The 23,678-nt window shown below is 38.7% G+C and overlaps 1 protein-coding gene across 1 annotated transcript in view; it reads left to right on the top strand.

The window, feature by feature from the left end:
* Window positions 1–2,856: 2,856 nt before the first annotated feature.
* Window positions 2,857–23,678, top strand: part of WDR33 (WD repeat domain 33) — a 69,090-nt gene continuing 48,268 nt past the window's right edge. The window contains exons 1-3 of the mRNA XM_054386103.1: window positions 2,857–2,894; window positions 3,604–3,683; window positions 21,774–21,998. Of these exons, the coding sequence (XP_054242078.1) occupies window positions 3,624–3,683; window positions 21,774–21,998 (285 nt within the window). The 5' untranslated portion in view covers window positions 2,857–2,894; window positions 3,604–3,623. The remainder of the gene's footprint in view (window positions 2,895–3,603; window positions 3,684–21,773; window positions 21,999–23,678) is intronic.

The raw sequence follows: 23,678 nt of genomic DNA, 5'->3' as shown, positions 1-23,678 counted from the left end.
CCTCACAGACTAAGGTATATTAATCACATTGAGCAAGAGAAATTCTGGTGCAGGCTGTTACAGTTTTCCTAAGGTCAAGGTTTGCTGTGCAGCTGAAGGATATTCTGGTAGCAAAACTAGGCAGTCCCTCCCTGACCCACTTCTGCTGTGCAGCCAGACGGGTGAAGATTGATCTGCTGCCTCGATGCCCCCTAGGTGCTACTGTCCAGAGCCAGATGGCAGGCAACAGCAGAGTTTTCAGTTATTTCCCGAGTGAGCAGGAGCAGCCTTCCTCTGGATTTTCTAGTGTAGAAGACGAGCACGGCTCCTTCCACAACCCTCCTCCCGGGCTATGATTTTTGCCATATAAGAACTGGCCCACAACGTCTTGGTCTGTCTTCACAAAGTTCCAGCACCCCACTGCTTTTGATCTGGAGGAGCTAATTTCTAACACACAGAGGCACAGAGGTGTGTTCTGGGGCAGAGTGTCTGTGCTTCCGCTGCTCTCGGTGACCTACGGGGCTTAACCGCGAGCTTTTATAACCCTCCCACGGTCATCTGGGCACATATAACACCCTGCGCCTGTTCTCGATACTGCTCACACTGCTACTCCCTCTCTCTCTCCTGCCGAGCTGCTCCTCAGGCCCGCCCCACCCCATCCCACCGCCTGCCCGCGCCGGGCGTCTCCGCGGCGGCCGCGACTCCCCCTAGCGGGCGGCGGAGCTGAGGAGGCGCGGCGCTTCCGGGCGCGCAGGTTTTTCCGGTGCCGACGGAGGCGATGGCGGCAGGCGGCAGCGACCCACGGACGGCGGACGTGGAGGAGGACGCCTCTCAGCTCGTCTTCCCCAAAGGTGAGCGCTGCGTGGCGGCCGCCCTAGCAGGGGCGTTAAGAGGGCCAAGGGGGTAGCGGGCCGAGTCAGGCGGTGACTGGCGGCGGCAGCGCGGAACGAAGTGTTTGGACCAGAGCTCTGCTTGAAGCCCTGACCGCCCCCCAGAGCTCTGTTAGGAATAATAAATAAGTTGTATGTATTTAAGGACCCCTCAGATATGGCTGTTCTTGCTTATGTTGGCCGTTAATTGTGTGTACAAGATCACAAAACCACGTTTTCCGCATCAGGTTATAGCAAAACGAGTTGGTTTTTGCCACAGTCATTATTTTTCATTGACGTTTTCCGGCATTAGAATAGTGCTGCATTTTAGTAAACCAGCTGTCCAGAATCTGCGTGTCCTGTAACCAGGGGTGCTAACACTCTTGTGTACTTGCAGAAAACTGTTTACTATAAAGTCTAGATCTGTATTTACACCTCAGCGCAGCCCTGGAAGGGGAGCCGGGAGGAGAAGGTGAAAGGGCATAATGTTGCTTTTTTGAGTTATGAACAAAAGCATCATCCTGAGAAACAGTTTTTCAGCTATTTCTACACTAAAGTCTATAGCCCACCTGTGTTCAACCAAGTTACTTTACTGCTCCATACAAATCAGAGCTTGCCAGGCCCTTTCTAGCACTGTTTTGTATCTCTCTGCTTTATAAAGTAGTGCTGGAGGACACCTGAGGATGCAGATCCTGCTGCTTTGAACAGCTCATACTACTGATGTTGTAAGACTTTGAATACAGTGATGATGATGAAGAACAAAACCAAAGAGAGACCTATAAAGATGAGGGAAATAAGATTGGTTCAAACTGTTTCCTGACAAAATTTCAGTAGGTCAAGTAACCTTTCAAGTAAATAAAGCCTTTTTTAAAAGATTGAGCAGCATACACATTTACTTCAAGACTTCAGAGGCTTCCAAAGACGTAGTCATTGAGGGTTTTTTTACTATTAGAGTTATAAGGTTTTTTCTTTCCTAAAGCAAGTCATACATTACTTAAGTTCTGCCAAAAATAGGTGAAGAAAACATACTGCAAAAATGTGACAAATCGGAAGGTTAGAGCTGCAAATGTAAAGTGTGTGGTCAGAAAGACAAACATACTGGATTGTCACTCAAAGTGGTGTATTTTTATCAGCGTTTGCAGTATGAAATTCTGCCCAATAGTTGGTGACAGGGCTTACACAATTACCAGGAGACATAATATTCATTTCCTTGTTGCCTGAAGCTAATTTTACATACAAAACTTATGTAAGTGCCCTTTTTCATCTATACTTCACCTTCATTCATGCTGGTCTTCACACATTCAAATGTAGAATTTGAAACTGCGGAAACTCTTCTGAACTCAGAAGTACATATGCTTCTTGAGCACCGTAAGCAACAGAATGAGAGTGCAGAAGATGAGCAGGAGCTCTCAGAAGTCTTCATGAAAACCTTGAACTACACAGCACGCTTCAGCCGCTTCAAAAACCGTGAAACCATTGCTAGTGTCCGTAGGTGAGTGGAAGAGTAAGGAGGTAAGGCTGTACTGGAGAATCGGATATATAATATTGAGGCTGCATTATAAAAGTCCAGTTTAATGCTGTTTCCTGATTTGTACTATTAATTTGGAATCTTGTCTTTCTGCAGAGGCAAGAAATTTGATCACAATTTTTCCTGGAGGGTTGTAATTTGTCTAGGGCAAGCTTTCTGAACTGCTTTGGTTTTGGTATTTAAATGACGGTTGATTGCATGAAATGGAAGGATTTTCTAGACATTGTAATTTGTGAGAAATGTGATGACTTTTTCTCTGTGCATTTGTATCATGAGTCTTTCCTTCTGAAAAAAAATTTACTTCAGAGTCAAAAGCAGAGTTTTAACTTGTTTTTTTCAAAGACAGATCTTTGGTTTAGTTTATGCCATGTTATATTTCTGTCTTTCTTGTACTTTCACCAAGTTGTTGTCTTTCCTTACAGTTTGCTGCTCCAGAAAAAGCTCCACAAGTTTGAACTGGCATGTTTGGCTAACTTGTGTCCCGAGACAGCTGAGGAAGCAAAAGCCTTGATTCCTAGGTGAGCATTTACATATTGTAAAAAGACTGCTTTGTACTCTGCTGGGATGTAAAGCCATATATAGGCAGGTGCCCTCTCTCAATCTGTCTTAATGGAAACACTTTTAGTCTTGGTCTTTCTTCAGCTACCCGCTGATCTGACAGTGTATTACTATTTATAAATATCACTTAAATTAGGGTTTGTAGCCCACCCAGCTGTGTTTGTTGGTTGTTTTTTTTTTTTCTGTTGGAGCAAATGACAAGGCTCCTATGACCTTTGTGGTTAATGTATAGGGGAGCAGTAATTTCTTCATATCTTGATTTGTTACCTCATGGCCAAGATAGAGGAGGAAACAGAACATTAATATGAATATTCTTCCTGATATGATAACGTTTCATTGCAAGACAGGATTATCTTATGAACTTGCAGCTACATGGACTTCATTTAGAGCTCTGTTTAAACGTGGACCTGCCTTACCTTTTTGATAAAGCATTTGGAAATTATTTGGAAATTTCTGGGAAGGATGGGGTTTTGTCATATAAAGAGGAGACACTGCACAGGAGTGAAAATGGTATTTGTACAGTAATGTTTGAGACAGCTCCTGGTGGTGCCATACAGGTGGGTGATTATGGTGTGGACAGTGATGAAGGAGAAATAGAGCTCTCTGAAATGAACACAGGGAGATTATTTCTAAAACCTTTAACATAATCTCATGGTTCTTACCTTGCAGCCTGGAGGGCAGATTTGAAGATGAGGAATTACAGCAGATTCTTGACGACATTCAGACAAAACGCAGCTTCCAGTATTAAGGTTAACCCTCAACCCCTTTATCAGCCCAGAAAACAATGGGACATTTGACTGCTTCTTAGCCCTCTGGCCCAATCCAGTTCCTTGGCTGAGTGAGGGGAGTTGTGGGTACAGGGTACTTCAGTTTTGTGCCACTCACAGGTGCATTCAGGCTGGAGATCAGTGTAGTCCTTTTGGTTTGTTCCATGTTGGTAAGGATGCCTGTATTGTGAGAGCCAAAGAACCTGAAAAGGCTTTTTTTCCAGTGGCTCAAGTATTTGTTTCTTTAAAATCCCTCTCACCATTTTGGACAATTTCAACATTTCTGGGTTTTTGCTTTGAGTTATTTTAGCAGAAATATAGATGTGACCTTTTTGTTTTGTGAACTTCTAAAAGAGATAGGTAAAACTTGTTCTTGACTCTCAGAAGGTTTAATGATGGTTGACATCAGTTTCTGTGGTGGGGTGTTATGTGCGTTTTTATTATCTGGTAAAGACAGTGGATTTTTACAATTTCAATAATTTTTATTATTGTTTAATGTAAATTAAAATAGATTTCTAATTAAGTCTATGTGTTTTATAAACATTAGGTGCATATTATGGATTTTATTAATGAAGACCTTCTTAATAAACAAATTATGTGAATGTGGGGACTCCAAGCATAGAATAATGCAAGTAGTACTTAGGACAGGTCAGACAGAGGTGTTATTAATTGTGATCATCATAAGAGAACATTTGGGCAGCATCTCGCCATTCTCTGCCAAGCGATCTATCCCAGAGAATCAACCCATATACTATTTCAGAAAACAAAAACCTGAGGAAAACCAGCAAAGTTGATGACAAAGCCCAGGAGGGATGGAATTCTTAAGTAGCTTACTAAGTGCCACAATTCTTAGAGGGACTCAAAGAGTAAGTAACATGACACTATGAAGGGATGACTCTGAGTGGAGCATGTGGGAGCTCAGAAGTGGGGAGTTGGCAACAATCACAGGCTGTTAGCTTTTACCTGAAAGCAATGTTTGTTTAGGTGGGTTAAACTTCTTAGCCAGCCCTCTGAAGTCTTAAAATACTGGTAATTCATAGATTCTAGAATACCAGGTTGGAAGGGAGCTCAAGGATCATTTAGTCCAACCTTTCAGGGTGAGAATATAGTTTAAATGAGATGGCCCAGCACACTGTCAAGCTGGGCCTTGAGACTGTCTAATGTAAGGGAATCCACCATCTCCCTTGGGAGTTTATTCCAATGTTTAATAGTTCAAATGGCAAAAAAAAAAAAAATTCTGGCATCCAGTCTGAGTCTCCCCAGTAGCAACATGTGCCCATTACCCCTTGTAACTTTACCATGTGACTCTGTAAAAAGGGAGTCTCCCTACTCATGATAGCTGCTTCTATTTGTGAGGTCTCCCCTAAGCCTTCTCTTCTCAATGCTGAATAAACCCAGTTCCCTCAGCCTTCCTTCCAGTCCTCTGATCATTCTTGTGGCTCTTCTCTGGACCCTTTCTAGCCTGTCCACATCCTTGTATAGCAGGGACCAAAACTGTACATGGTACTCAAGGTACAGCCTGACCAGTGCGGAGTAGAGTGGGAGAACAATATCTTTATCCCTGCTTGTGATACCCTTATTAATGCAACTTGGCACCCCAGTGGCTTGCTTTGCCACTACAGCATGCTGTTCACTCATGTTGAACCTTTTGTCTACCAGGACCTCCAGCTCCCTCTCCACAGTGCTGCTCTAAAGCTAGGCTGCTCCCAACCTGAGCAGCATTCCTGGCTTATGTGTTCCCAGGTGCAAGACCCTATACTTGGCCTCATTAAACTTCATGCAGTTCCTTCTTGCCCACTTGAACAGCCTGTCAAGAGATCTTCCTGGAGGGTAACTCTTGCTTCTGGGGTGTCATCTTCCCTGCTAATTTTTGTGTCATCAGTGAATTTCATCAGAGTGCTCTGAATTCCAATATCTAAATAACTGATGGAGATTAAACAGCATTGTGCCCAACACACCTGGAAGAAGGAAAAATTTGCAGGAAAGAACAGTCAAGGTACTACTTCTGATGACACAATAGTTTCACTGATGTTGCAAAAGGCAGAGAAATATTATTGTTTCAGCTCTTACTGTAAATTTAATTCTGCCTGAAATTTGCCTTTCAGTTTATGACAGCTGGTTGGAATACCTCAGCTGATGCTCACTGCCTCAAATACCATTTATTTCTGTGCTTTAGTGGCATTAAGTCTCCTGCAAGACAATAAATCAGATATGCCTTTCTAATTAACCACAATAACTTCAACAGGTTCAGAATCATTAAAGGACAGAAATAAAAGCAAGGTAGAATTTTATAAAGCTCAGTGGCCACTTTTGATGTGGGGTAAGCGTTGCAATGGCTGCCCTTGGTTTGCCCTGAGAAATGTTTTTGTTCAAGCAGCTTTAAAACATTCTCATATGCAGAAACACTCATCTTAATGGAAATGCATTTATCAGAAAAAAAAAACCTTGCTCTGCATCTCTTTATCCAGATTTCTGGCTAAAAGTAATGTAGTAATTATAATAGGGAGACACTGCTACTTTTTGATACCTTTGTAAGCTGATACAAGGCTCCCAAGGAGTGTAACATATGTAATGATCCCAAAGTGATTTCAGGAAATGTGCATCATCCTCCACAACTAGGTAATTATGAATCTTGAGGTTAGTTACTATTTTTTTGTTTTTAAACCTGGAAATCAGGATAGGGAAGAAGTCCAAGGGGGTGTGCCAGGTGCAATCCTTTTGTAGCACCTGGCAGTTTGGTGTACGTCTGGAGTATTAATGTGGAGCAGTATATATATAGAGGCTGCAAGCAGCAATGTGTCCAGCTGCTGGAACTACCTGTTCTGGAGAGGCAGAAGCCAGCAGGCATGGTGGCAGGAGCCAACAATGTGCCCTCATAGTCAGGAAGGCCAATGGCATCCTGGGGTGCATTAAGAAGAATGGCAAGCAGGTTGAGGGAGGCTTTCCTCCTGCTCTGCCCTCATCTGGAGTACTGTGTTTGCGAGTTCAAGGACAAGGAGCTACAAAGTTCCGGTGGAGAGCCACTAAGATGCTGAGGGGACTACAACATCTACCTTATGTGGAAAGTCTGAGAGAGCTGGGGCTGTTTAGCCTGGAGGAGACTGAGGGGGATCCCGTTATTGATTATCAGTATCTAAAGGGCAAGTGTCAGGAGGATGGAGCCCTGGACTTGTCTCAGTGGTGTTCAGTGACAAGGCAACTGGCAATGGACACACACTGGGACGCAGGAGGTTCCATGTAAACATATGTAAAAAAATTATTCACTTTGAGGGTGGCAGAGCACCTGGGCCCAGAGTTGTTGTTTCTCTGGAGGCATTCCAAACCTACCTGGAAGTGTTCTTGTGTGGGTGATCCTGCTGTAGCAGAGGGGCGTTGGACTAGATGATGTTCTGAGGTCCCTTCCAACCTCCACCATTGTGCTGTAAATTTTGGTCTTGCCCCCGCCCCCAACAAAAGGGAAAACTGCGACCCGGACTCTACAGTCAAACAGAACGGAGCCCGCTGCTCCGTGCGCATGCCCGCAGCTCTTCGCGCCTCCGCCTGCGGGAGGAAGGGTCGCGGGAGATTTGGGTTGAGTTGGCACAGGCGCAGCTCAGGGCATGGTAAGAGGCTTGAGGAAGCAGCGCTCGTCCTGCCGCGTGCGCCGTAGCACTGCCCGCCGTCTGCCGTTGGGGCTCCCTCTCGCGCCTCCGAGCGTGTTGACGTAGTGCGCGTGCGCCTTCCGGTCGCTGGTGGGGGGAAGGAAGATGGCGGCCGGCTGTGGTGGGGGCTCGTGAGTCGGCGGTGGTTTCTGAGGCTGGAGGGACGAGGCGAGTGGCTGAGGCTGCAGGGCGCGGAGTCGAGGTACGGGAGACCAGCTGGACAGTGAGCGCGGCTTGGTGCGGAGTGGCTGGGGGGGCGGGCGCGGGAGTGAGCAGCCTGAGAAATGCGGCTGCTTCCGCCATTTTTAGGCCGCGGCCCTGAAACGGTGTGGCCGGGGCCAGGAAGAGGCCGAGCCCCTACGCGGCCCGACAGCAGCAGGAGATGGCTGCAGCAGCGAGGGACCACAGGGCTGCCTGGGCTGAGGCACACTTGGGAGTGCGGGGCCCCGGCTATGTCCGCGGAATGTGTTGAGCGCAGGGCTCGCGCGGTGCGGTGTGCGGGAGGGCCGAAGTGGCGGCGAAAGCTGAGACTGGGAGCAGGGAGGTGGTTTTCTTCACTGCGTGCTGCATAGGTCCCTATTTGTGGCCTCTCCCGAGTCTCTGAATTCTGCCTTTTTCTATTTAAAATTTTTTTTTGAAATATTATTAATTCTCTGCCTTGTATTTGAGCGGAGATCGGGTTGTGAGTGCTCGAAGATAGGACTTGGTAAGCCCTAGCCGTTACAGGTAGATACAGCCATGTTTAGGAATCATTTGCTTGTTCAGGAAGAGTGGATGGATTTAATAACGATTAGGTGGCACAGTTCACTGTTTGAGACTCACCAGTCTATGGTTATGACATGGGTAGCAAACCTAGCTGACCTGTTAAATGTGGAAAAAAACTTTAGCGTTTTTCCGTTGGAGAGAACTCATTAAACTTTGTACCTTCTTGAAGATGGGTGTTATTTTTCTTTATCTGACTTAGTTTTTTTTTTTACAAGTAGATAGCTGTATAGTTACAATTATGGCATCTTGAAATACTGGTTTGAGCACGTCTGTTTGCTTTACAAAAGTTGTCATAGGTGAGTAGTTTTGTACTGTTTTGGACCTCGTTGTATCTTTAATGGCAGTTTGTGATTAGTATTTGTGACTCTCTTTTCCTGTGTTGATACTAGTCCCTCATCCTTCTCCTCACAACAGATGTTTACCTTTGTTATGCTTTTCATAACTCAGACTGTTCTATCCTTGCTTTAAGAAAGGCAGCACTACACAAATGTCAGAGGATTTATACCATGCAGACAATATCAGGTCCTGAATTTTTTAATTAGTTAAATTTACTTTTACTTCTCAACAGTTTACTGCAATATTCTGCTATCATCATTAGTATAGGAATATATAATCATAAAACTTATTTCAAAACCTGGTTCTCAACATCTTGTTCAGTCATGCTGTAGTTTTCCTAGTGGGAAGATTTGAAAATATAGTTAAAAGACTTCATATTTAAACACTATGAGCATGATAAGAAGAATCTGGCAAGTCGTTAATTGTTTTGCTATTAGCATTTTTGGATTTCTCTGCCCAGCTGCCTTACAGTTTAGGAGGTAAGCGTTATACAACCTCCCTGCATTTGACTGGTTCAGAACTGGATGGAACTATCAGATGTATTAAGGTGTATTCTTAGAAATACATATTGAAAGATGGGTTAAAACCCCACCCAGTCTCTTTTGAGCTGTAGAGAACATTATGTGCTAGTAACTAGTGCACATTTTATTTAATACTCTATTCCTAGAGCTGCTAAAATGTTTTAAATGTCAGTCACTACGGGCAGTGAAAATCTTTTCCTGTAACTTGAAGTATTGATTCTCCGTTGTTGTTTTTAAGCAGTAATCATTACACTGGTAGGACAGTTGGAATGAAAAATTTTCAATTTTGATAAATACTTTTATCAGCAGAGGTTAACACAGGAAATAATAGTGTACTGATCCTGAATTGTTGTATTAAATGTACTAGAAACTCCTTTAGCTGCAGCAGAGAGGCCTTGATCTGAGGGAAGGATGAGAAATCCTTGGTTTGTTTCCATCTTTAGCATCTGTCTCAGTCTTCTGACTCCCCTGAAAAATAAGTATAATGGAGAAGACTTCTTACTTGAGTAAGAGTGTGGAAGGAATACAGCCTAACTCGATACTGAGATGATGCCATGCAAAGTGTTTTAACTTTTTGCATCTGCCAGTCACAGAGTTGATAGCTAGGGAATTTCCATAGCTGCTTCACCAGTGCTGGAAATAATTTTAACTTTGCCCAGGTGGTAGTGTAGTTTATAATTTAGAAAGGTACTAATATCCTTGTGCAGGAAAGCTGTAAAAACAAACTGAAAACTTTACCTGCAGTGTGTTTGTGAATTTTATGAAATTTTTTTTCACTTGTGTTTTCATTCTTGATACTTTATAATTTTGTTATTGAAAGCTTTACAGAAATTAAAATACGGATAGGCAGGGTTATATGGTGTGGTTAGTGAAAAAACATCACTGATAAGTAAACCTTAGTTAAAGTGAACATTGTTAGAGCTTGATGGAGAGAAGAAGCAAAAGAGTAAAACCTTGAAATAACCCTAAATTTCTTCTCTTTCAGAGATTCTCTAGGATAAGAGCAGAGAAGTAGATTTTTTTGACAGCTAAATATTTTGTATTGTTTTTATTTTGTTATTATTCATTTTATTCCAGTTTACAGCATATTTTTATTAGTATATTTGTAAATAGTACTAAACTTAGTAGCAATCCATTTGTGTTCACTAGCACTTAAGAGTACTCAGCATTTAATAGAATGTCATTTCTGGTTCAACCAGCTCTCCACAGTTAAGGCTGGGTGTACCAGTCATTCTGTTGTGAAACTTGAAATGTGATATGAAGTATATATTTACCAGGAAAGAAAGCAAGCAAGCTAGTTTCTCTTCTGTTGTGCAGTATTGCTTTTGATAACACGTTTAGTATAAATACAGTGCTTGCATGGTGATGTGAAATAATGGTTAAAATTGTTCTTCAGTTTATGGTAATGTAGATAAAAGGTTGTGGTGGGAAAAGGTAAGGCCCAAATATGTTGTATCACAATAGAAGCCTTTATTTCCTTGAGGTCCTAATTAGGAAAGTGGTAAAGTATTCCAGCTCTTCATTGTTTGCTTATTTTAAAAACTTATTTCAAGCTTCTTTCCCTTGTCTAAAGGGGTCTTGATTTAAAGAAGGAAAAAACAATCCCCAAAACAACCCAGAAAGAAACATGACAGCTGTAGTACTTCTTAATAGCTTAAGCACAAGTCAAACCGTAAAAGTTTACATCTACTACTGACTTGATACTTTCCTTTGAACCATTACACTTTTTGGGTACAGTTTCTTCTTACTCACTTAGAGTGATCACAGTTAGGATTGTAAAGCATTCTCTGAATGTGGAGGGATACTAGAGACCAAATTATGCTTTGAAATTAAGATTATTTGTACTGCTCCTATTTTACCTCTGCACCAAATTGTAAAATGGAACAAGTGTGGTGTGATTCTGTGTTGAAAGAACAGCCAGGATAAGCAGATCCCAGTTTATCTAGGAAGCTCTGTACCTGGTTATGACATGAAGGGGGGAAAAAACCGAACTAAAACCAAACACCAACCAAAAAAACCCTAGACTAAGCAAGCCAAATCCTTTTCATTAAGATACATTGTTGAACAGGAAGAATAAGCATCAGCTTCCATAATATGGGATAGTCTTTAATCCTGACAATTCATACAAGTATATTCTTAAGGTTTGAAAAATGTACCACATCTAATAACGATGAATCATACTAAGTTGCAGTGAAGTCTTACCAGGAATGGAGGATTCTGTTCTAAGCGGTTTCACTAGTGATTGGTTCTGTCACGATTTCTGTCAGTGGCATGACAAGCCTCAAAAGTTAATACAATATATTATTTGATGATTTTACATAACCTAGAACGTTCTTTTAAATAATTTAAGTCATAATATTCTGCCAGTCTTCTCTTGATACCTGAGTTCCTACAGTAGTGGAGGCAGCTGTACAGAGGGACTCTTTCTTTGAGCAGGAGGATGATACTTGTTGTTAATCTGTCTCAGGCTTCTGTTTAGGCCTGTGTCTTAGAAACGCTGGTTCTAGAACTGGCAAGATGATAGGGAGAGAGGAGGTGATAGGAAGTATCTGCCCTTGCTGTAGCACTGACTTATGCTGTATGCTATGATCATGTGTTGAGAGGAAATAAGCACTTCTTAGTAGGCAGGTATCAAGTTTTTGTAAAATACATCCCTAAACATTTTAGGTTATGACTACTTGGTACCAAATTTTAATTTAAGGCAATTGCTCTTGAAGCTTTAGATTCTGTTTAGTCACTCACCTGTAACTTGACCCAAAAGTGAGTACCCCTGAGTTGAACAGTATGGCAGGATAAGCCAAAAGCAGTTTTGCAACCTGAAGTATATTTAGTTATGTTGACACGATACTGTGTATTAGTGTTTTATACACTTCAAGATGGGTACACAAATACTTCAAATCCACATTTTTGGGGTTTAAATGTATCAGTGCTCCTTTAAGTCATTCTCCCAAATCCAAAAGAAATATGCAAAAACATACGTTACTGTCTCCTTTCAAAGGGAGGACAGAACTTGGATAGCATTTTATGGGTTCAACTTGGTAGTATTTTATGGGTTCAACACTGAAGCTCTCTGGTGAAATGCACTTCTACTGAATTGTCATTCTCCTGGCAAACTTGATAACTGTTATTGAGGAAAATCTTACACTGAATCCTTTGCTCTTTGAAAAACTTTGCGCAGGATTGATGTATGTGAACTTGAATTTTGTTTACTGAGAAATGTGTTGATAGAGAAGATGAACACATGCTTTTATTGAACAGTATTAAGTGGTAAATGTGAAGTCTGTTTGCTAAAGAAGCTTTACTGTGGTGGTTGAGCGGTAATACGTATCTATATATCTTCATAATCGTTTGCATGGCTTATAATTCACAAAGTAAGACCAGAATACTAATATTCTTGGAAGAATTGTCTGTGTAATTCCAGTTAAAAGTAAGTCTATCTCTAGTTCAGTTGTGTGAGCGGATGGTATTACAACAGCCATCAATTTAGGAAGTGTTCCAATATTGAAAGTTTATCCAGAAGAATCTCTATATTTACTATGTTTTTAAGTAGGCATGTTTCTGACAAGACTTTTAAACCTATTTGAGTGATACTATGCAGACATTTTAACATGGAGAGCTTAAATTTCAATAACTAGCACAGTTTATTTTTTCCTACTAGAAGTTTGTTCCTCATTGGATTAAACAGCTTCAAGCATAATCAGTAACAAACGGAGATTATGCATTGACCTTCCACACCAAACTGGCAAAGCAGTAGTTTCCATGTATACTAGACTGGAGCAGATGTTCAGAAGCTCTACTTCTCAATTCTTTCTTTGTCCACATAAATACAGTCAGAACTTTACTTCATCCAAATAGTGCTGGTTTGGTTGGTTTGGTTTTGTTTTTTTCTCACTATTTCCACAATCCAGAGGGTGTTTGGTTGGTGGAATTTTTTTTAAACTTCTTTGACCAGTAAATCATTAATGGGGAGGATTTTTAAGGTAAGTGAAGTTTGAATTTCTCTAACAGGGTTTATAAGGCTTTTTTAGTAGCATTGTGTGATTTGATAAAGTTTGAATTATTCTCTCCAATTCCACTACCCTTGCTTAAGAGCATTTCTTTATTAGCTATGTCTGGACATCGCAACCATATGCTTTAATTTGCATCTTCTGCTTTAAAAATAGCTGCTAATTTGCTCAAAAACCTTGAGTTTTGGTTTTGGAGGGGAATAACAAATCTCTGTCTTGGATAAATCTTTCTGTGTGCATATGCTATATCTTTTGTCAAAAGAGAATCAGAACCATTGGGTATTGCTGGGAAAATAAGATAGTATGTTACAGAGCATTTATTCTGCAGTGTGACTGTAAAAGTGGTTAGTGTCTTCTTTTCTTACACTGAATACATGAAGTATGTAAACAGGCTTGATGTGTCTGGAAGATGGGGGCTTTGCTGCACAAAACCTTCGCTTCTGGATGGAAGTTATGAGTGTAGACATGGATAATGAGTGTCTTTCACCATTAAATTATGCAGTTAAATAAAAAGAAGTTCTTTGGTCTTGAAGTGTTCTACTGAAGTGTACAATATTTTTGTGGAGAGAATCAGAAAAGTAATCTTTGAAATAAGGTTTATAACTACTGAAAAACATTGCTTTTAATTTCTTACACTTTTCACCATATGAAGACACTTCTTTTTTCACATGATCACACATGATAGCACTCCTGCTCCCACTTTCAGACTTCAGTTTTCTAGTTATGGAAACTTAAAGACATTATGCTTCTACCTCTCTTTGGCCCAGAAACTGGTGTGGCAAACACTGTTGCTTTGTCAGAGGACTGGCCTGAGTAACACTAAGGGTAGGGGAGGAGAAAGCACAAAGCATTCTTTAAGTCATGAAGTAGATTTTCTTAATTATTTTCTTTTGATACTTTCAACGTTTGCTTTTACATAAAAGGTGCAAGAGTTCTGAATAAGTTAAACATTCAATAGATGAAGGTTACAAAAGATGAATTTTCATAACAAGTTACAATTCTTATTAATTCCCAAATCTTGCTGAAGAGACTTTGGTGTCTGCTTGTCAGCCTTGAATTTGCAATTCTTAGAGGCTCACACATTTTAAACAACATTGAGAATGTTTTTGTATGTAGTGTGAGGAGAATCATTCCGTTTTTAGGTTGTATGGACTTCGTTCTCTTTATAATCAGAATTTCAGTAGGTCATTTCTGAAACAAAAATACGGGTTTCTTCATTTCCCTACTTAAGCTTTATCCTTCAAACTGCTATAATCCTCCAACTAATTTTTTTCTTCCTCTGACCCTAAATTTCTCCCTTGTCTTTTGTAGGATTTCCTGCCATTCTTCCTCTCCTCTGCGCATTCCCTGCTGCTGTTTCTGTTTATGCAAATGAAGGCTTGAGTCTTCTGAGGAGTTATCTCCTGCTAGGAGCCAAGTATAGATAAATGAAAGCAAAACATCTGTGTTTCTTTATATGGTACTTAAATAATGATTTATCTCTAGAAACCAGTAAAACGCCAGTTCAATCATACATGAGCTGAGAAAGAAAGATGATAATCTGGTGATTTGGGGATTATGTACCTAAACATTAATACTTGAGTCAGGAGGGGCCTAGATATGCTTGAGGAATCGGTCAGTAGAAACATTCTGAAGATTGACAAGACATGGAAAGTCTTCATGTGCAGGCATAGCCTCAGATTTATGCAAGCTGTGAAAGGACTGTCTGAACAGCAGTGTCACTCGAGAAACTGGGAGTTAGAGTGAGTGCTAAGTTGAATAAGAGCCAACAATAGGTTCTTAGTATAAATGTGAACAACATGTTGGGTAAAACTAGGAGGAGCATCCCAAGCAGATTCATCTGTGGTTTTTTTTTTTTTTCAACCAAGATTAGTGTTAGTTCAGCTAGTCTTGGTGTGAGAACCAGATCAAGAATATATTGCTATTTAAGATTAGCAAGGAGGAGAGGCCTTTTTTCCTTTTAATTTTCCTTTTTTATTTTTCGAAGTATTTGTCATGCTGTGTTAGGCGATTTAAAAGTTAGTCCTAAAGTTTTGTTTCCTTATATAATGGTACCTCCAAGGTAAAGCAACATCAGTTATCACTTCAGTGTGAAATCCAAGCTGGATGTATTGCAACCACTTGAGATGAATTGCTGTTACCATAATAACTCATGGTGATAAAAGATAGTCTGGCTTGTAGTCTAAATGCAGATCTTAACAAATGTCAAGAATCAAGATAAAGCAATAGATTAAGTTAGCAGAAGAATATTGATTTATTAAAAATATTTTAATATCATGAGTAAAATTTAACTTAAAGCAAAACCTGAAGTCAGTAATACTGAAATCATGTCAGTAGACCAAATCCTGTACATGTTGTAACTCAGGATTAGGTGCAGTCTGCCAAGCATCCTCTTACAACAATTGGTTGTTTCCATATTTATTTTGAAATACACTTAAGCTTGCTGTACAAGTCTCTTTTGTGAGGTGCAGAAAGGGAATCGTTTTAGGCTGTTTTGCTTGTGAAAGCAGTTTTCTCTACTGTGATCAAAGTGCTAAAGGAGGACCTGTCTCTTGAGTCCAATGAACTAAAGTATTTTTTATGAGATTCTGTCTTCTGTAAATGCATTTATTTTGGAATGAGTCAGGGATTTAGTTTGAGCATAAAATGAGGGATGTTTGAGACTTGTTTATGTAGTATTTGTTTAGCACTAAAAATGCAGAATTTGAGGAAAGTGCTAAACATGCATGTAACTTAGGTACAGCTAAGCAGACCAAACTGTTTAAGATTGTTCTCCAGATGTAACCTGAGAATTTCAGATTGGCTGTTTGAAGTTTTTTCCCTAATATCCCATTCTTCCTTGGAATTTCAAATGTCTTAATTTCTCTGTATGCTTTCTCTAGTTCTTCAGAGATTCTTGGGCATAATGTCTTTGTATGTGAAAGTTCAAAGATACAGGGCTTTTGTCAGTTAAGTATCCAGCACTACCGTTCTTTTTGCAGAGAGTAAACCCTTGGAGTCATAAATTGCATCCAGATAATCACATTTTGCCATGCCTTGTTCATTGTGCAATGGATGATAATTGGCTTCTTTGATTTATTAGAAATGCTATGTGTTCTAGCCTTTCAGATTTTATTCTGTGTGTTGAACTTCATGGCGAATCTGGGCATAATCAAAGTACAGAACTGAAGTTAAGGCGAAAAAATGTACTACTGCATTTTTAGGTTCTTGATTGTGCCAGTGTAGTAGATCCTTGGCCATGTATGAAACAAACATCCTTGAAATGTCTCCATATAAAAAGAGGTCACTGAACGTTTTGGGCAGTTAGTTTATTTTGACTTAGCCAATGTTTAAGTATTTGTTTCTGTGTTTTTGAGGAAAATGTAGGTAATTTTTTAATTGGTTTTTGGGTGGGTTGTGTTTTGTTGTTTTGTTTTGTTTGTTTTTTTTCATGGTGTGTGTGTTTGCATTTTCTATTAGAATAGAGTGACTGGAACAGGGAAAGCTGCCAAATCGTTTTTCCTCCGCTTTGCATGGTCAGAATTTAAAAGTAATTTCTAGAAAGTTTTTTTCACTAATAGAACACAATAGAGAATGGATGCAAATATATATTGACGGTACAGCAGTAGAGCCCAGGGGAAATCAGCTTGCTGCAGAGAACAGTAGTGTTGCTTAACAGTAGTCTTGTGTGTAATATAGGTCAGTATTTTTGTCTTGAGTTTCATGATTTGGTGTGTTGGGGACCTCCAGCACCTCTGGACAGTGAAGAATTCTGTTCTCACACAATTTTAATGTGTCATATACAAAGTTTTTGGAAGTCTACATGTAAAAATGCAGGAAACTACATGCTCTTGCCATGACGTATGTAATTCTAAAGTGGGAATAAAATTTTTCAATAGTCAAGGAGTATTTAAAGGACAAAAACCTTACACATTTTTTCTGCTGTTATAAGTTGGGGGTTTGTCTGCTTTTGACAAAAATACATAATTTAATCACAAGGCTAAGTTGAGCAACTTTGCACTTCATCATTGCATCTCATTGTCAAATGCAAACTGTCCTTACAGAAGTGTTGTTCTGTTAAGGCAGTTCAAAATCATGGGTGGGTCACAGAGTGCCTTTGAAGATGAGAATGTTTGGGTTTTTTTAACTAGTTTTATATTTCTGCTTAATACAGCCATTATCTTTCAGAACTGATGAGAAAGGTACCATCTAATTGCAGAACTGTAAAGCAGTAAAGACCCATATCAGTATTTCTGGATTAGATTTGTTTAGATGTAGCACTTTTGATGAAGCAGCTTTATCTGTCTAAAATATATGTTCTAAAAAAAGACTTAAACGTGTGAAATTATTTGAGATTCTTGAATGTCTCACACAGATGTACAATTTTCAGACTGTAGGACATCTTGCTTTCTCAATATGATTAAATGTTTTTCTGATACAACAGAAAGTTGAAACAGCAATTCAAGGAATTGGTCAAGTTAATATATTCGCTAGATCTGTAAAGTGTTATTTTTTTCTTCATAATGTTTTTGTGATTTCAGAGCCAAATTATCTAATGTACTACAGAGGAAACTTAGGATTGATCTTTTTTCATCTATATAAAGCAGAAACCAAGTCACCTGTGTGGTGAGAGTAATTCATTGTATCTTCAGAAAAATGCAAATGCTTACTGTTGCTAGTGCTGGTTTTGCAGTGTTCTTAGTAATGTAAGTGACAATTCCAAATCACAAGCAATTCTGCTTCACTGCAGAAACACTGCTTTAAAATTACTCTTTTCCTCAGATTAATTTCTTGTTTTAAAGGATTTCTTTTGGGAATAGTTAATTTACATGTTTCAAAATATTTGGAGGACCATTTACTTACAGACTAATACCATATGTGACTTTTAAAAAGCAACTAAACTCCACAAATACATCTGTGTTGAGACACCATGTTGTCCTGGGTGTAAGGTCATTCTTAGTTTGTAGTTTGTTTTGTTGTTGTTGGGTTTTGGTTTTTTTTGGTTTTTTTTTTTTTTTCCCATTTATAGCTGTTCTATAGCTGTGTTCCTCTGATTACTCAGTAGTATTAATAAAGCTGCCATGTTTCTGGCACTATTAGGAACAAATAAAAGTCTCACTCCTTTTCAGCTATACTTGTTGATGGTTAACACCCAAGATGTCTCATTGCTGTTCCTTGTTACAAGCTCCTTGAGTTCTGCTTTGCAGTTTCTTTTACTCAATTCTCTCGACTAAATTATTTTTAATTTCTCCCCTTTTTAACCTATGTCTATTTGTTAGATTTCTTTCTCCTTCTTGACTGACCTTGTTCCTTGGTGTTCTTGCTTCTACAGTTACTCCCACTCTGACTTTTTTTCTAACTTGTTTTGGGGGGTTTTGTCTATCTGATCCTAATCCTGCCTTCAGTTTCATGTCAGATATGTCTTAATTTATTCCCCAAACTGATTTCATTTTCCAAGCTTTCTGTTGTCACTTCAGCTGAAAAATAAGCCTAGTTACTTACCTTCCAGTGTTTCTGGGTAGTCCTTTTTTTGCTCAGTAAATTTGTTACATATTCTTTGTATTTACTGTCCAAATGGGTGAAAGCTGGTCAGCTTTGAAGAAATATTTGTGGAAACAGAAAGGGGGAAACTTGATAGTTCTCTGTAAAGTCAGGTTTCTGTTGTAAATAGTAAAGATAAATGAAAGAATGAAATACAAAGATTCAGTTTACAGTTTACAATTTACAGTTCAAATTGTGATAAAAGTGTAACGAACTAGAAGAGAATAGCAATTAATTGGTAACATTGCTGTCTAGAAACAATAAACTAAAAGCTGACTTAAGCTTGGAAAAACCTTGGTTGGTTCCAATTCTGTATATCAAGGAAGTAATGGAGTCTTACATTTAAACCCTTGTTGATGAACTCTAAAATAAAAACAAAGATCGGTGCTTTGCTTAGCATAGGAAATTGGATACTACTATTCTGGATGACACACTGTCCTCCAATACTTGTTTGCATGTTCCTGCCTATGCTCCCAGTATGACAGAAGCTTTAGCTATAGATGCACTGAATTCGGTCACTTCTGCAGCTGATAGAAGAGAGAGAGAGGAGAGCACTGGTTTCTCTCAAAGCAAAGTAGGGTAGCAATTACTTAAGTGTTAAACGCATGTATTTGTCTGACTGGAGTAAAGATCTTTGGAAGTAAATGTTCCAGTTTCATCTGATAATTCAAGTTGTGCCAAAACTCCCTCGATTTCTAAAGTGCTTTTGTTTTGAAACTTTGCTTTGTATGAGGATATTATGTAGGGAAAATCATGACTGAGGCATTAGTAGAAGAAAATTATTGTGAGCAGATGGGTAAACAAATATTTTTGCAAAGTTTGTAACTGCAGGTAAGAGGCTTTTTGTGATGGAGGCAGTGATCTCTAGATGGAGAAACAGTTTAGAACAGAAACAGAACATAAACCATTTATTTTCCTCAGCCTTTGTCGTCGTGTTGTAGTTGTGATGTCACATTTTGTCTTGTGGTAGTCATGACCTTTGAAGGGTTTGGAGGCGTGAAGAAGTGTGAATAACATGTTTATGTCCCCTTGTAAACAATAGCTTCTGCTGATGTTGATTGCAGTTTATGCTAATTCCAGCTAGACACTATTTGCTGTAGTTTTAGGCATGTCTGGTCTAAATTGATCCTTTTCATGGCTAATGGTTCATTTACTTGTATTATTAACTGAAAAAAAAATCCAAGAAATTTTTGTTTTCTAAGAAATGTAAATAAATTATTGGGGTTTTGGGCTGTTTTTATTAAGGCATTTTTGTTTCTTGCAAATGTATGGTCAAAGTGTTTTTGGAAGCTTAAGCAAATACCTGTCTGCATTCTTGGTCTTGGTTCTTGAAATTTATTTTTTCAATTGCCTGTAAGACTACAGATGTGTAGCTTTGAGAAAATACCTTTTTCCCTCTGCTTAAAAGCACTGGTTGGTGTAGGAGTGTATAGGAGTATATATCTTACTGAGAGAGATTGGCACTGGAAATTTTATCTAGGTGGTGGGGTGTTCTTTTACTGAGTAATGAGTAAGCTTTAAAACTATGTTAGTGGACTTGCATGTTTAATACTGCCTTGCTTTTCTTGTTTGAAGAAGTTACTTTCCCTTTTAATTTTACCTTTGAGATTTAACACCTGTAACTTTATGTGCTAAAGTTAGCTAACTTCTGACCAGATGTAAGGGAATCTGAGATGGTGTTAGGTCTACTTGGCATGGGTTTTTATACCTTTTTCCTGTTTCAGAGGAGCTTCACGTTGCAGTAATTTTGTTGTTACTGTGGTATGATATGGTAGTATGTGTAGGTAGTGTGTTATTAGACCTCCTTGTAATGGGCAACTTTCAGGCAAATGAGCCTTTCAGCCTCAAAATGAAAGTTTTATTTGCTGGAAAGCTGTTTGCTATTTCCAGTTATACAAGTTGGTCTAATAAAAGATGCTACTTCTGCCAAAGACTTATTTCCTCATCTCATCTAAGGAAACTCTGATTTGTAGTTTGGACTTGTTTAGTTGTAATGGCTTGAGTTGTTTTTTCCCCTTGTACATTAGAGTTTGTGTAGTGAACAGCCAGATGGCATAGATGGTTTGTTCTGTAGCAGGGCTGGTACTCTTTAGAATGGGAAGGAGTGTCTAACTTCTAGGTATTCAAGGCCCTACTTTGAAACCTTCTTTTACATCTAGCATTTCTTTCTAGTTTCCATTTTTTTAACAGCAAAATGAAGATATATTTCAATGATTTGGATCCAACAAAGCAAGACAAAAGACTGGCAACAACTTTCTAATGCTTTTAAATTGAGGATATGAATATTTTAATAAATAGGAAAGTACATTGATGAATTTTCAAACAGATTACTTCAATTAAAAACAATTACCAATTTGATTTCCATTTTTTTTATTAAATGCACTCAAATGTTTTAGCCTTCATGAAAAGAGTTTCTCAGCCTTTTTGATGACAATGCCAGTTTATTTTGGTTTAGTTTTTTTAAGTTACTAATTCAGGGTGGGGAGTACAATTTGAAAATGAAGTTTGAGCTTTCACTGATTCAGAGCATGTCACTGTTTAGTTAGAAGTTAGTATATACTTCAAATACTGTGTATTGTTTCCGTCTGTGAAAAGGTTGCTATGATCTCATCATTTAAGGAATGATCAGTTAGGTTTTAGACTCCTTTGTCAGAAAAAATTTGAATATTGGACATTTTTTTTCTTACCTCAGATTTTCTTACCAGTCTTGATAGATCTTGTTGGAAGGAAATTATGTTCAGTTGCTTTTATCAAACCTTGATAAATACATAATCCATTTATTTTATGATAATGGAATTGTAAGTATACCTACAGGTAGAATGCGATTTGTGGTATATTTACTGTAAGTTATGTAAAGGGAATGAAATTTTATTTTGAGGTTCTAGAGTAAGGTTTTGGGCAGCCTTGTTACTAACTGGTAGTTTGTAACTAACGTTTTATCTCCTGTTGCATGTTGAATCTGAAGGGTCTTGCCTTTGCTTATGCTGTTTTGACTGAGGATGTTATTTGCCTTCACAATTCTAGCTTAGACATGGTAATGTGGACTTTATAGTGATCTGTTTCTCTACAAAATCCCTCCTGATAGGGAACAAAGTGCTTAACCACGTTAATGTCAGTGTTAGGTGACACAAGGAAAGAATAGTAATTGTTCAGAGGAATGTGCAAATAATTGTTCCTGGTAAAGAGTGAAGGTGCTCTTCATCCTTGTAAACTTAGTTCTGATAATAAGGTGGGGGGCTGTTGTCATTATTATGTTCTAACCTGGTGTTTTACCTTTTGCAGCCTTTCAGAAACAGGGTAGCCATGGCCACAGAAATTGGCTCTCCGCCCCGATTTTTCCATATGCCGAGGTTCCAGCACCAGGCGCCTCGGCAGTTGTTCTACAAAAGACCTGATTTCGCACAGCAGCAAGCGATGCAACAGCTTACTTTTGATGGAAAGCGGATGAGAAAAGCTGTGAACCGAAAGACCATAGACTACAATCCCTCTGTAATTAAATATTTGGAGGTTAGTTAATTTTCTGTTTTACTTTGGAAAACTTTTTAACTTCGTGAAATTCATCTTTTTAATGTTCATTGAGAATTCAGGAATACAGGGAGATCTACTGCTTTTTCAGAACAAGTGACAAATGCTTGTAAATTGGGGTAGCATGAATACAAAGGAGTTTGTTCCTTGGTACTAAAACTGCACCTATGCACAGCTGATGATGTAGTTTATGTAAACACCAATGTTTACATTCTGTCTTGGAATTCCAACTTGGGGAGCAATTGTCTTGTGTGATGTTCTGACTTTTAAGTGAACATAATAATAATTACATTCATTATAATGAGTTTTTATTTTTGGTTTGAAATAGAAATTTCCTGAAATGGGAAATAAACCATTATTACCTTCCAAAACTAGGGCATGATAAAAATTATTTCTCATAATTTTACTAAATAGCACTGCAGCTTGCACTGAAAATCCCTTTCAGTAGAGTTAATAGGTACAGAACAACTTAAATAAAGTGTTGTTTAAGAAGCGCTTCTGTAAAAATGCTTATTTAATTTTCCTGGTGATGAGCATTAATTTCTTAAATACTATTTTCTGATGGAGATTTACTGTAGAAGTACTGGATATTAGCTCAGAAGAATTAGAATGAAGTCCATAAATACAGGAATTATTGGAATCTCAACAGCAACGTTGAAAAAAAAAACGCTGAAATGAATTCTATCCACTGTGGCCAGTGCATGATTATAGCTTGTACGTGTTAACAGTTGAGAGGATTTAAGTTATCTTCTAAGATTTAAACACCAGATGTCAAATACATTTTCTTGTGTTTTAGGGATGCCCCCTCAAAAGATTCTATTAGTAGTATACTAATTTTTTTAAAAATTTAGGGCCTTTTTTACTGTGGCAGAAATAAGCGTCATCAAACTTCTCTTTATTAAAAGAAACAAAAAAATCAGATCTGTGTCTTCTGGGTAATTAGGATACATCAGAATTCTATTTCAGTCCTGGCTTTGATACTAGTTTAATTTGATGCAGTTCTGTTTAAAGAGAAAAAAAAGAGAGAAAAATGGTTTATATGTAATTTGCTCCTGGTTTAAGGAATTGTAGCAAACTGTATTATTGCGTGCTGGAAATGTTTTACCTAGAATTGGAGCTTATGTTTCTGATGCATACACAGACTTGTATTGATAGTCTACAGCATAAAGCTGAAATAATTTCATGGTTAATTCATGGTTCTGTTTGACAGTTCACCCAATTTAACTAATTGAAGGCATTTGTATGCATTTAAACACATTATTATCTTTTATTATCTTTATGCTTCAGCCACTGAAGCTTCCTTTCTAGCTCAGGTTACTGTGTGGGATTTCATTTAGAGTTCAACACAGTTCCTAATGGTGGAGATATTTATCCTGAGCATAAAACTTTTGAAATGATTGAACTTGCTTCTTGTAGAGTACTCTTAGCCTGGGAAGCAAAGTACCAGTTGTCTGTTACAATTATTTGGCTTACTACATAGAACTGCTCCTTTTGTATCATTAAGCTGCAGTTTTCAATAAGCTGCTTTAGTGTACTGAAATTGAGACTGTGAACATTCTTGAATCTTTTGCTCATGCTGTACAAATTCTACAGGTTTCTTGAGACCAAAGTCCTTTAACTAAATTTAGTATCTTTGGAGTACTTTCAAATTTACCAATCAAT

Source organism: Indicator indicator, chromosome 13 (genome assembly GCF_027791375.1).
Source record: "Indicator indicator isolate 239-I01 chromosome 13, UM_Iind_1.1, whole genome shotgun sequence".
Taxonomy (NCBI): Eukaryota; Metazoa; Chordata; class Aves; order Piciformes; family Indicatoridae; genus Indicator; species Indicator indicator.
This window is presented reverse-complemented; position numbering and strand designations above follow the sequence as displayed.